Genomic DNA, 13,090 nt, shown 5'->3' on the forward strand with positions numbered 1-13,090 from the left:
CTCCATTTTTGCCTGCAATGGCCTCCTGCAACCTTCTGCCAGCAAAGATGGAGCTCAGGAGGGCTGCAAGCAGAGGAACTGTGGGCCAGTCCTTCACTGTTTCCAGGGCAGCCACGCAGGCCTGTTCTAAGCACTCTACATTTTATATCCGGCCTCGTGGCCTTGAGTTTGACACCTCTGAGCTAAAGGAAGAAATTCTAATTCTCTTATACCACACCATTTATTTCTTTTTCTTTATTAGTTGCTCCCTGCGATTTAGGTCAGGTCTTAGTAAAATGACATAGCATTTGGGGAAAAAGATACAACTTAGCAAGCCAGTGCTGGAGGCCAAGATAGAGAAGACCTCCACAATTACCATGTATTTTCCTTTGGTGCTCATGTAGGTTGGAACAAAGGACAGCCAGACACTGAAGAAGACCAACATGCTGAAGGTGATGAACTTCGCTTCATTAAAGCTATCGGGTAAATTTCTGGCCAAAAAGGCCACAAAGAAAGATACAATGGAAAGGAAGCCCATATATCCTAGAACACAATAAAACATTTCAGTTGAGCCTTCATTACATTCCAGAACTATCTCTTCCTCTAATGTGTGCATGTCAACATTTGGGAATGGTGGTGATGTTCCCAGCCAGGTGGCCAAAATGCCTGCTTGGACAAGAGAACAGAAGAGGACAATAAAAACTGGCAGTTTTCTCCCCACCCATTTATTCATCTTGGAATGCGGCTGGATGGCCAAAAAAGCCAGGATCACCATGATGGTTTTTGCTAGTATGCATGAAATTGCCACAGAAAAGATGATGCCAAAGGATGTTTGTCGAAGAAGACAAGTCATTTGTATGGGACGGTCAAAGAAGAAGAATGCACAAAGGAAGGAAAGGATGAGGGATACAAGCAGACTGTAGCTGAGACCCTGGTTGTTGGCTTTGACGATGGGCGTGTGCTGGTGCTTAATAAAAACTCCTAGCACAAAAGACGCAGTCAACGAGAGGGAGATAGTATATGAAGTCAAGGTGATCCCCAAAGGTTCTTTATAGGAGAGAAAATGTATAACTTTAGGAACGCACACATTTTCACCATTTTTTGCATAGTGATCTTCTGGGCAACTGATACAGTGGTCCATATCTGAAATAGAAAGAGGTGAAGAGTCTTAGTAGAGAATCTTTGTGGTCAAGAGCCTTGGTAGGTGGTTCTATCAGACCCTGGGAAAGAAGATGCTTTCTGCCTTAAAGAAAGAGTCAAAAGGGTGTGATGTAAAGAAGGTCTCTTCTGTCTGTCACATGATCAATGTCAAGACCAAGGAAATCAGGAAATTCAGGCAGTTCAAATGAATATAGCAATAGCACTTAGACTTATACAACACTTCACAGTGCTTTAAAGCCCTCTCTAAACTGTTTACAAAGTAGGCATATTGCCCCCAATAATCTGGGTCCTCTTCTTACTGACCTCGGAAGGATGGAAAGTTGTGTCAGACTTGAGCCTGGTGAGATTCAAACTGCAAATTGCAGGAATCTTGTAGTCAGTAGATGTAGCTTGCAATATGCCTTCTAACTACTATATATATAAAAGCCAAATACCACACTCTCATTGCAAAATCTCCAGAACTGTAAAGCCCACAAACTTGAAATTTGGCACATATGATCCTCTTGGCTTCCAGGTGCTCACTAAGAAAGGATTTTTCAAAATTGCCACCAGATCATTGGTAATCCTTACACGGTAATTAACACATTATGATGCTAAGGAGTTCTACTCCCCATCCCCACCTGAAAAGAACTCTGTTCCAACTGCCAGATGCCTCACATTCCGTTACCTCAGTTCACAGTGGCAGATGTTCCAATGCTTCACTTAGGAGTGGTCTGGGGCTGCTTACAGTACTAAATGTCTATGCCTTCCACCTATGGAACTGCTTCCAGATTCAAAGCGGTGGGACCAATGTTCCCTTATCTGTTTCAATCACCGACCACTACTGAGCCAAGCCAACAGATTTAACCGGAGTGACCCGGATGTCTCCTGCATTGCCCAATAACATATTTTTGTCACGAAGCATGGGTATCTAGATGAGTCTGTCAATCTGTCGGTCTGTCTGTCTGTCTCTCTGTGTGTGTGTGTTTATTGTTTATTATTACGATCTCTACAAGTATCTGAACTACTAACAGGCAAAGGAAATAGGTAGGCTATAAGAATCAATGGAATTCACTAATGATGGATTAGTCTCAGTTACCTTGTGTACATCACATCAAGCCTGGTCATCTTCTACAATCCAAGTTTTATATCCTTCCCCCTCAAGGCATCCCTTAAAGACTACTTATTTAATCATCTGTTTCTCCAATATTTTTATCTTTAATTCATTATCATGCTTCTTCTTTTCTTGATGATTCTAAATTGATTAATAAAAATTTGAAGGTGAGTGATTTTTCTGTTTCTTCATGAATGGAATGAGTAAGAGGAAGTCAAACAATGACTGAAGTAAAACTTTATTAGCTCTCATTTCTGGTATGCTTAAATTGGGGCAGACGTACCCATCAGATAGGAAATCTTCTCTTCCTCACATTGAAGACAATCATAGCAGCAGAAGGCCTCAGACTCCTTCTTGACCTTGTGAAAGCCAGGCTGGCACGGATCATTGCAAAGAGAAGTAGGGGGTACCTGTCCAAAAATATTAGGATGGAGATAATGCATTTTTAGGATGACATTTTTAGGATCATGATTTATCACTTGTTTCTTATATGTACACAAAGAGCGAATACACCAGACACAAATCTCTTGTGTGTCCAACCACACATGGCCACTAAAGAATTCTATTCTACTCTACTCTACTCTACTTTACTCTATTCCACTACACTACACTGTACTCTACTCTCTATTTCAGTTTTCATCGGTCAACTCCTCAGATTAATGGAAGGTTTTTCACATAAATTTAGAGGCTCATGGCTCTAAGAATTTGCAAGGTTTTGTACAAATTCTTAGTTCATTATTTATTTGCCTCCCAAAAATATACTCCCTACTAATAATTTTATGCTTAAAATATGCCAGTGGCCATCTGCTTCGAATTTCTTATGAGAGTTTTGAAAAAAAAATGTTTTTGTGTGTTTGTTAATATGAAATCTGCTACCACCTTCAGAATATAAATTAAATAGACAAGTACAATAAATAAATAAATAAATAAATAAATAAATAAATAAATAAGTAAGTAAGTAAGTAAGTAAGTAAGTAAGTAAGTAGATAGATAGATAGATAGATAGATAGATAGATAGATAGATAGATAGATAGATAGATAGATAGATAGATAGATAGATAGATAAATAAATAAATAAATAAATAAATAAATAAATAAATAAATAAATAAATAATCTGGAAGCTAACAAGCAAGTGAACAAGCCACCCATTCTGTTCAGATGGATAGTGAGTTGGGCAGAATATAAATTAAATGAACAAATATAATAAAATAACCAACCAATTAACTAACTAACTAACAAACAAGCTGCTAGATAGCAAGGAAGCCACCAAGCCCTTTTTTCAGCACAATTATCTTTTTGCTACCTGTTTGAAATCTCCATGCCACTGGATTCTTTCGTCAGCCACCACAAATTCTTTCTCTAAAGGGGTTTTAGGATTCAGTTTTCCCACTTTCACCTTGGCGTAGGAGCCATTTGGAAAAGTGACCAAGTTGATGAGATCAAATCCATCTGTAACTTCTCCCTGTTCATTCAAGGTCACTTCATCTCCAACACTGTTGTTGAAAGAGATTTTTTGAAGAAACGAATGGAGCTTTTGGGGAAAAAAATAAACTATTTGAAAAAGTACACAGGAAACATTTTCACATTTCTGTAATAAATCCTGTGCTCGTTTGCATCTCATTAGGGCTGAAAATAAAGCTTCCAAAAACTTTGTTTGGAGTAGAAGACACACCCAAATTTTCAGCCTCTTTTTTTGGGGAGGAATGTTACACACTGAAAAATATGGTATTTAAATTAAGATCTTTCATTATTTCCATATTCAACTTATCCTTCATTTTTAAATTATTCAATATTTCAATATGTTATTTTTATATCAATCTTTATCTTCCACGTATCATATGTTTTAATGCAAAAAAAGTATTGTTAATCGTATTTTTTTACATTTCTGTAATAAACCCTGTGCTTCACAGCAGTAAGGTTAGGAAGGAATTGTTACCTGCCAGGGCTTAATGTCTTGAGATATTGATATTGCCTTAGATCTGCGGTTGGATGAATACATCATATCTAAGGCATGTGCCATGGCATAAACTGCATTGTAGATGCTGTAGCTGTGACCAGTCATGCTCATTTCAAAGAAAGGTGTGGGAAGATTCTGCAGCATCTCTTCTCCAGTACAAGCATCTATTGCGGTTGAGTTTGAAATTGAACAACTGAAAGCACTTTCCCAAAAATTATTGATGAAACTGTTCCCATTTTCCAAAGAAGGCTTTACTTTCTGAAGAAATTCTTCAAAGGCTAAAACTTTCTGTGAATGGATTGAAAAGGAAAGGGTACCATGGAAGATCTGTATATCGAAATCTGTTTGAAACTTGTGGGATACAAAATCAATCTGGGCTGTTGAAATCCACACCTTTCCCGAAGAAACGTTGAACTTATGTTCTGAAGTTAGCATGCTCATCCCAATGTCATACCACCATAAAATGTTTGCTAGCCAGAACAAGGTTACAGTTTCTCCATAAACAACAACTGCATTGGCTCTGCTATTTCGGAAAACTGAGATGTGATTAGTAATTTTTTCAAGAATTTCTTCTTTACTGCACATTGGGTGGGTTTTTGGAATTCTTTTTATGAAGTCTGTACATATTCCCTGCTGAGAAAGTATGGGTTGCAAAACCTCCAAGAAATGTTCTCCACTTTGGTCATCAATAAGGACAAGGCCAACCCATTTCCACCTGAAATGCAGAAGTAACTGGACTATCCCACGAAGTTGAAGGGTTTCATTTGGAACCATGCGGTAAAAGGAAGAGAAGTGAGAGTCATAATTTACTGTTGGTTGAAATGAACCATAAGAAAGCTAGGGGGAAAAAGAACCATATGTTTCAAAGAGGAATGAAATGGAAAGATGACAAAATCCTGCATAATATCTCTGTTTGTCTGTCTGTCTGTTTTATCTCTCTCTACTACAAATCTATTATCTATCTATCTATAAGAGCCAAGGTGGCGCAGTGGTTAAATGCAGCACTGCAGGCTACTGCTAGATCAGCAGGTCAGCGGTTCAAATCTCACCGGCTCAGGGTTGACTCAGCCTTCCATCCTTCCGAGGTGGGTAAAATGAGGACCCAGATTGTTGGGGGCAATATGCTGACTCTCTGTAAACCGCTTAGAGAGGCCTGATAGGCCTATGAAGCGGTATATAAGTCTACTGCTATTGCTATTGCTATTGCTATTGCTATTGCTATTGCTATTGCTATCTATCTATCTATCTATCTATCTATCTATCTATCTATCTATCTATCTATCTATCATCCATCTATCTGTCTGCCTATCTACAGTATATCACCTATTCATATTATCTATCTATAATCCCAGAAGCGGGCACTCCACAAAGCCAGAGCTGCAGAAGCTGCAACAATGGTGCCCACACATGTCTACCTGACATGTGACAGAATGTTTTGTGCCCATTTAGGCCTTACCAGCCACCTGCGGACACATCGTGGACAGCCCACAATCTCTTAGATGACTAGGTCCTCTTTGAACACGATGGATGAACATCACCTATCATCTATCTATGATCTCTGTCTGTCTACTGAATCTATCTATCTATCTATCTATCTATCTATCTATCTATCTATCATCTCTATCTATTATCTATCTACAGTACATCTATCATCTATCTATCATCTAGGTAGTTAGGGTGCAGTACTGCAGGCCACTTCAGCTGACTGCTATCTGCAGTTCAGCAGTTCTAATCTCACTGGCTCAAGGTTGACTCAGCCTTCCATCCTTCCAAGGTGGGTGAAATGAGGACCCAGACTGTGGGGGCGATATGCTGACTCTGTAAACTGCTTAGAGATGGCTGAAAGCCCTATGAAGCGGTATATAAGTCTAACTGCTATTGCTATTGCTATCTATCGATCCATCTTCTATTTGCATCCCTCACTCCCTCTCAGTCCATTTCAATAGATGCCAATAATATAGTCAATTATAATCAGGTGTTATGTATAAACACAAATATCCAAGACCAAGTGTTTTTTTTATCAATATGTTGCTCTACAATTTCATAATTAAGCAGTTTAATGGAATATTTAAAAATAAGTCCAAAGGCAAATGTTATATTACATACATTAATGAATTATTTGATCGAAATTTTTCTCTGTTTTGGGCCAATGTTTTATGTTTTATCATCTCTAACAGTATCATTTTTCTTATTGTTCTTCATCATCACCCTCTTTCCACTGCTTTTGGACTAAGAAAAGTAGCAAAAACAACAACTTGATTACTGATTTGTGCTCCATGCGTTTGGAGAATTGAAATGTAATCCTTAAAAGATAGTCATGACACAGAATTTGGAGATGTATACTTTAAAAAAACTTTCCATATTTGTGTGTTTGTATATTCATGTGTGTGTGTGTGTGAATACACATACTAGCTGGAGTAATCTCCTGTTCCTATAAAATACAGTTTTTAACGTACACATTTTTTCATATATTAAAGTTTTTCTTGTCATTCAAAGATTCAAGAAATGGATGGCATACTGAAAGTTTTCTAAACTAAAAAGTTATTTAGGTCGCTATAGTGTAATTTATAAAATGTTATCCTGTACTAATACTTATTAAATATACTATAAAGCAAGGAATCAGCGAACACGTAGAAGCAAACAAAGTAATAGCCAAAACCCAACATGGGTTTGTCAAAAACAGATCATGCCAGACTAATCCTATTGCATTCTTTGACAAAGTGATAAAATTAGTGGACCAGAGGAATGCCGTTGATATAATTTACTTGGACTTCAGTAAGGCATTTGATAAAGTAGACAATAACCTACTAGTAGATAAAGTAGAAAAATGTGGGTTAGACAGCATCACCACCAAATGGATTCGCAACTGGCTGACCAACTGCACTCAACGTGGAGTCCTCAATGGAACTGATTCTACATGGAGGGAAATATGCTGTGGAGTACCCCAAGGCTCTGTTTTAGGCCCAGTACTCTTCAACATCTTCATCGATGATTTGGATGAGGGGATAAATGGGGAATTCATCAATTTGCAGAAGATACCAAGCTGGCAGGAATAGCCAACATTCCAGAAGATAGACTAAAGATACAGAAGGATCTTGAGAAACTTGAACATTGGGCACTATTTAACAAAATGAAATTCAATGATGAAAAAAGTAAGGTTCTACATATAGGCAAGAAAAACAAAATGCAGTCTTCCTCCTCCTCCTCCTCCTCCTCCTCCTCCTCCTCCTCCTCCTCCTCCTCCTCCTCCTTCTCCTGCCTTCTACATATAGGCATGAAAAACAAAATGCACTCCTCCTCCTCCTCCTCCTCCTCCTCCTCCTCCTCCTCCTCCTCCTCCTCCTCAATTCCAACATAAATTATACCATAATTTTATATTTTAAAAAGAAATTTCTTAACTGGTTGTAATTAAGAGAGAATGTCTCAATAATAATTGTTTTGCAAAAGGAGTGAACCCATACAAAAAGACACATATTCAGGTGCCATGATGTACTTATTTATGTCCTTATACTTTCAATCCTTTTTCTTAAATCGTGTTTCTGTTATATTTTTGGATGGTCAATTTTTTACCAGGAGAAAATGAGAAGGAACTAAGGATCAGATTATTTATCAATTTCATGGTGTACATCCATAATTCCTACCTGGGGAACTTTGTAAATGCCTAGGATTTCTTCCATACACAAGGAAGTATCATCACTTAGTCCACCAATGACACCTGCTAATTTTCCATTGCTTCCACACTTGTAGTTAGGAAGAAACTGATGTGATTTAGAGAGCAGGTCCAAAGTGGCACGAAAGGTTGTCCTTGAATCAGTGTAGCTGTCATGGATGTGGAACCCAAGAGTAACATTGGGTAAGAGCTCATGATTCTCATTGATCTCATCAATGGTGAAGACCAAGGCTAGGATATGTTGGATGAACTTGGTGATCAATCTACAAAGAAAGAGATTGGATGATTTTAGGCAGAAATTAAAATCAATTATTTTAATTATTTATTGTTTTTTGTTGGAAATAACAATAAACCCCCTTTTAACAGATTCCACACAAGATATACACTATTTTGATTTATGGAAAAGCTTTTGGACCATTGGAGATTTTAGGAGAGATGTTTGCTATTAGAGAGGAAAAAATAAAATGCATATCCCATTGAAAGGAATTAATATTTAGAAGGATTGTTGATTTCCCATTTCATTTTTTTAAAAATCCCAGTATGTTGCATCAGGAAAATGGCTTTTTGTGGATTCTTTCAGGAAAGAAGAAGAAATGATTGAGATAAATCTGGATGACTTAAGAATGAATAGGAACATCAGAACTGTGGTGCATGAATCATAGTTGGAACTAGATGGTTCTAAATACATAAATCACTTCTTGCCATGTGATTATCCAGCAGAAAGAAGAGGGAATAGAGAAAAAGTCAGAATAGCTGGCCCGTGGCAAATTGGAATGGAATGGAGCAGATCAGTGCAGAAGAGAAGAGAAAAGAAGAGAAGAGAACAGAATAGAATTCTTTATTGGTCAAGTGCCGAGGTGGCACAGTGGTTAGGGTGCCGAGGGGGTGCCGAGGTGGTGCAGTGGTTAGGGTGCAGTATGCAGGCCACTTCAGCTGACTGTTATCTGCAGTTCAGTGGTTCTAATCTCACCGGTTCAAGGTTGACTCAGCCTTCCATCCTTCCGAGGTGGGTGAAATGAGGACCCAGACTGTGGGGGCGATATGCTGACTGTAAACTGCTTAGAGAGGGCTGAAAGCCCCATGAAGCGGTATATAAGTCTAACTGCTATTGCTATTGCTAAGTGTGATTGGACACACAAGGAATTTGTCTCTGGTGCATATGCTCTCAGTATACAGTACATGAAAGCAACAAATAATAAATCATGATCATAATCATAATAAAAATATGTTCATTATAAACCATGAGATAGAATTATAGAATAACAGAGTTGGAAGAGAGCTGGGTCTTCTAGTCCAGCCCCCTGCTCAGGCAGGAAACCCTTCACCATTTCAGACAAATAGTTATCCAATTTCTTCTTAAAAGCTTCCAGTTTTAGAGCATTTACAACTTCTGGAGGCAAGAATACAATTCTTTGTTATAATCATAGAATATTAAATAACAATCAACATAAATCATACTAAAGTATTAAATAAAACAACTAATATAAATTGTAACAAGCAAGAATAAGTCATTTCCTCTGATACTTTGGGATTTCAAAGAAATCCTAAGAAATGCCTCCCTAAGTTGTACAAAAAATATGTACACATCAATAATAAACAAACAAAAGGAAGAGCCTCTAATCATCCTCGAAAGCTTTGGGAGAAAGGGGGGAAATGATGTTCTTACATTGGAAAGTATATCCAGTCTTGAGAAGGAACCTTTGTAAACGTTATCTCAGACAAAAGAGGAACGATGTGAGAGGTAACCCCACCAATGAAGATGTCACCTGGTTTGTGCCACTCCTGTAAGATGCGATGAGGTTCACTTTGGATGCATTTAACAGAACCTGCTTTGCCCACTGTGTTAGGAAGTAGCAATAGCAGGATTGCCAACACTACACATCTCCCCATTCCCAAAGCTAAACCTATACCTAAAGGGAAGTTTTCCCCATGTCTGTTTACTAGATCAGCCCGGTTTATGAAACAAGCTTCCCTGGTCTGCTAAGAGATATATTAAAGTGGGATTATGAAAGCATGCTCAGGGAGAAGGGCGGCCTATAAATCGTAATAAATGTCTGAAATGTCTGAAAGGTATTTAAGAGAGAGCTGTCTTAAGCATAACTCTAACATCAGCTGGACAAATTGCCATGAGTTAGTGGCAAATCTCTGCTATACTAAGTCCCTAATTGCAGTTCTCTGTGGTTGATTTATATTGTTGGTTTATATTGCTATTTCTTCTTTTTCTCTCCAAGTCTTTTAGTCTTCTGCAAAGTCACCAGACGTCTGGCTAGACAAGTAGGCAACATCAGCAATTTCCATAATTGTAATAATTATTCTAGAAAAGTGCAAAAACACGGAAGCAAACAAATTCACCTCAACTGAACTACGCATATGTTGTTACATGGAATGGAGCTCCTTAATCCCAATGACCGAATAATAAAGTACGTCTGAAAGTATTTTATCTCCCTTTGGAATTGGATGATACCTGCTTCTTTTTTTCCCCGAGCATACACATAGGGTCACTTTTGTACTTGTTATGGTTGCTGGGAAGCTCAGCTCTAATCACTTTAATAAATGTATGATGTATACATACAATTTATTGTCAGTGTATAAGAAATTATGCCCCTTCATGGATTATTACTGCCTTGTTGTGGTGAAGGGGCTTGCATAGTTCAATGAAGCTATGGGCTATGTCATGCAAGGCCACCCAAGATGGACATGTCATACTCTGACAAAATGTGATCCACTGGAGAAGGAAATCACAACCCATTCCAGTATCTTTGTCATGAAAAACCCATGGACAGTACCAAGGCAAAAAGATATGATGCTGGAAGATGGCCTGAAGGTGTCCAATATGCTATTGGGGAAGAGCACGGGGCTACTACTAGCAGCACCAGAAAGAGTGAAGCGTCTGGGCCAAAGTCAAAAGGATGCTCAGCTGAGGATGTATCTGGTGGTGAAAGGAAAATCCGATGCTGTAAAGAGCTATACTTCTTAGGAACCTGGAATGTAAGATCCATGAATCAAGGCAAGCTGGACATGGTCAAACAAGAGATGACAAGACTGAATATCGACATCTTAGGAATCAGCAAACTAAAATGGTCAAGAATGGATGAATTTAATTCAGATGACCACCAGGTATATTACTGCAGACAAGAATCCCTCAGAGGAAATGGAGTAGTCTTCATAGTCAAGAAAAGAGTAGGAAAAGCAATACTGGGATACAATGCCTCAAATGACAGAATGATCTCAGTTCGAATCCAAGGCAAACCATTCGACATCATAGTAGTCCAAGTCTATGCTTCAACCACTGGTGCTGAAGAGGATGAAGTTGACTAGTTCTATGAAGCCCTAAAGCACCTTATAGAAGTAACACCAAAAAACGATGTCCTTATCATCATGGGGGATTGGAATGCTAAAGTAGGAAACCAAAAGATAACTGGAATAACAGACAAGTTTGGCCTCGGAGTACAAAATGAAGCTGGGCACAGGCTGATAGAATTTTGTCAAGAGAAGATGAGGGTCATAGGAAACACTCTTTTCCAACAACACAAGTGATGACCTTACACATGGACATCACCAGACGGTCAACACAGAAATCAGATTGACTATGTCCTCTGCAAACCAAAGATGGAGAGGATCTAATCAGTTAGTAAAAACAAAACCATCAGCTGACTGTGGCTCAGATCATGAGTTTCTTTTGCAAAATTTAAATTGAAGAAAGTAGGAAAAAGCACTAGGGCACTCAGGTATGAACTAAATCATATCCCTGATGAATATACAGTAGAGGTGACCAATAGATTTAATGAATTAGATCTGATAGACAGAGTTCCTGAATAATTATGGACAGAGGTTCACAACATTGTACCAGAGGTAGCAGAATTCCAGAGAATCGCTAGAAGAGATAAGAATGCCTTCTTAAATGAACAGTGCAAAGAAATAGAAGAAAACAATAGAATAGGGAGGACTAGAAATCTCTTCAAGAAAATTGGAGATATGAAGGGAATGTTTCATGCAAAGATGGGAATGATAAAGGACCTAACAGAGGCAGAAGAGATTAAGAAGATGTGGCAAAATTACACAGAAGAACTATGCAAGAATGAGCTTAACATCCCTGATAACCATGATGGGGTGGTTACTGACCTCGAGCCAGACATCCTAGAAAGTGAAGTCCAATGGAACTTAGGAAATCTGAGCAACAACAAAGCTAGTGGAGGCTAGTGGAGGGGACAGTATTCCAGCTGAGCTATTCAAAATCTTAAAAGATGATGTAGTAAAAGTGCTGCATTCAATTTGCCAGCAAATTTGGAAAACTCAACAGTGGCCACAGGTTTGGAAAAGGTCAGTTTACATTCCAATTCCAAAGAAAGGCAATGCCAAAGAATGTTCAAACTATCGCACCATCGCTTTCATTTCACATGCTAGTAAAGTTATGTTCAAAATCCTACAAGCTAGGATCCAGCAGTCTATGGATCGAGAGCTACCAGAAGTACATGCAGGGTTCAGAAGAGAAAGAGGAACTAGAGGTCAAATTGCCAACATTCGCTGGATCAGGGTGAAAGCTAGGGCGTTCCAGAAAAGCATCTATTTCTGCTTCATTGACTATGCTAAAGCCTTTGATTGTGTGGATGATAACAAATTGTGGCAAGTTCTTTCTGGCTGGCGCAAAGGACTTCCCTGGACTTGCTTTTCTGAGCACAGGGCGATGGGCCCGCACCTCTACCACCAGCAATCTGAAAAAGGTCTTCACTCCCTCCCTCTTGCAGCACACCCCGATGCAAAAAATTCTGAGATTGGCGTGCTTGAGGCTGCTGCTGTGATGTTCAGGGAGGCTAAACCAAGCCACGCACCTCTCCCTGCCGCTTTTGCGGCTTCCCAGAGTGGCAAGAACCTTCGGGCTCTCCTCCGTGCTCTCCTCAGCTCCTTGCAACTGCAATAGACATCCAGAAGTGGCGCGGGCTGTCAGTCTGGAAACCCAAGCTCCATTAGCCCCAAAAGCCGCTGCACCAGCAAAGAGCTTACTTACCTCTTCGGCAGGCAGCAATAGAGAGCCAAGGGCTCTTAGAGGCGTGGTGCGGATGGGCAGGCAGAGCGAGTGGACCAGCAGCGACCGGATGGGTGGGGTCCATGGGTGAGCGTGCGAGGGGGCCTTCCACCGCTGGAACCGGTTCTAAACGGCATGCTAGATTTGTAGAACCTCTTCTAGCAAACCAGTTAGAACCGGCAGGAGTCCACCCCTGATCATGTTTT

General features: G+C 39.4%; 1 protein-coding gene across 1 annotated transcript; it reads right to left on the minus strand.

The window, feature by feature from the left end:
- Positions 1 to 220: 220 nt before the first annotated feature.
- LOC116521735 (vomeronasal type-2 receptor 26-like) lies at positions 221 to 9,751 on the minus strand. The gene is made up of 6 exons (XM_032236395.1): positions 9,528 to 9,751; positions 7,833 to 8,124; positions 4,171 to 4,479; positions 3,538 to 3,765; positions 2,511 to 2,643; positions 221 to 1,122 (listed from the first exon to the last, which is right to left on the minus strand). The coding sequence occupies exons 1-6, from the start codon at positions 9,749 to 9,751 to the stop codon at positions 221 to 223; spliced, it is 2,088 nt and encodes a 695-aa protein (XP_032092286.1).
- Positions 9,752 to 13,090: the final 3,339 nt, after the last annotated feature.

The sequence above is a fragment of the Thamnophis elegans genome, chromosome Z, assembly GCF_009769535.1.
Source record: "Thamnophis elegans isolate rThaEle1 chromosome Z, rThaEle1.pri, whole genome shotgun sequence".
In the NCBI taxonomy this organism is placed as follows: domain Eukaryota; kingdom Metazoa; phylum Chordata; class Lepidosauria; order Squamata; family Colubridae; genus Thamnophis; species Thamnophis elegans.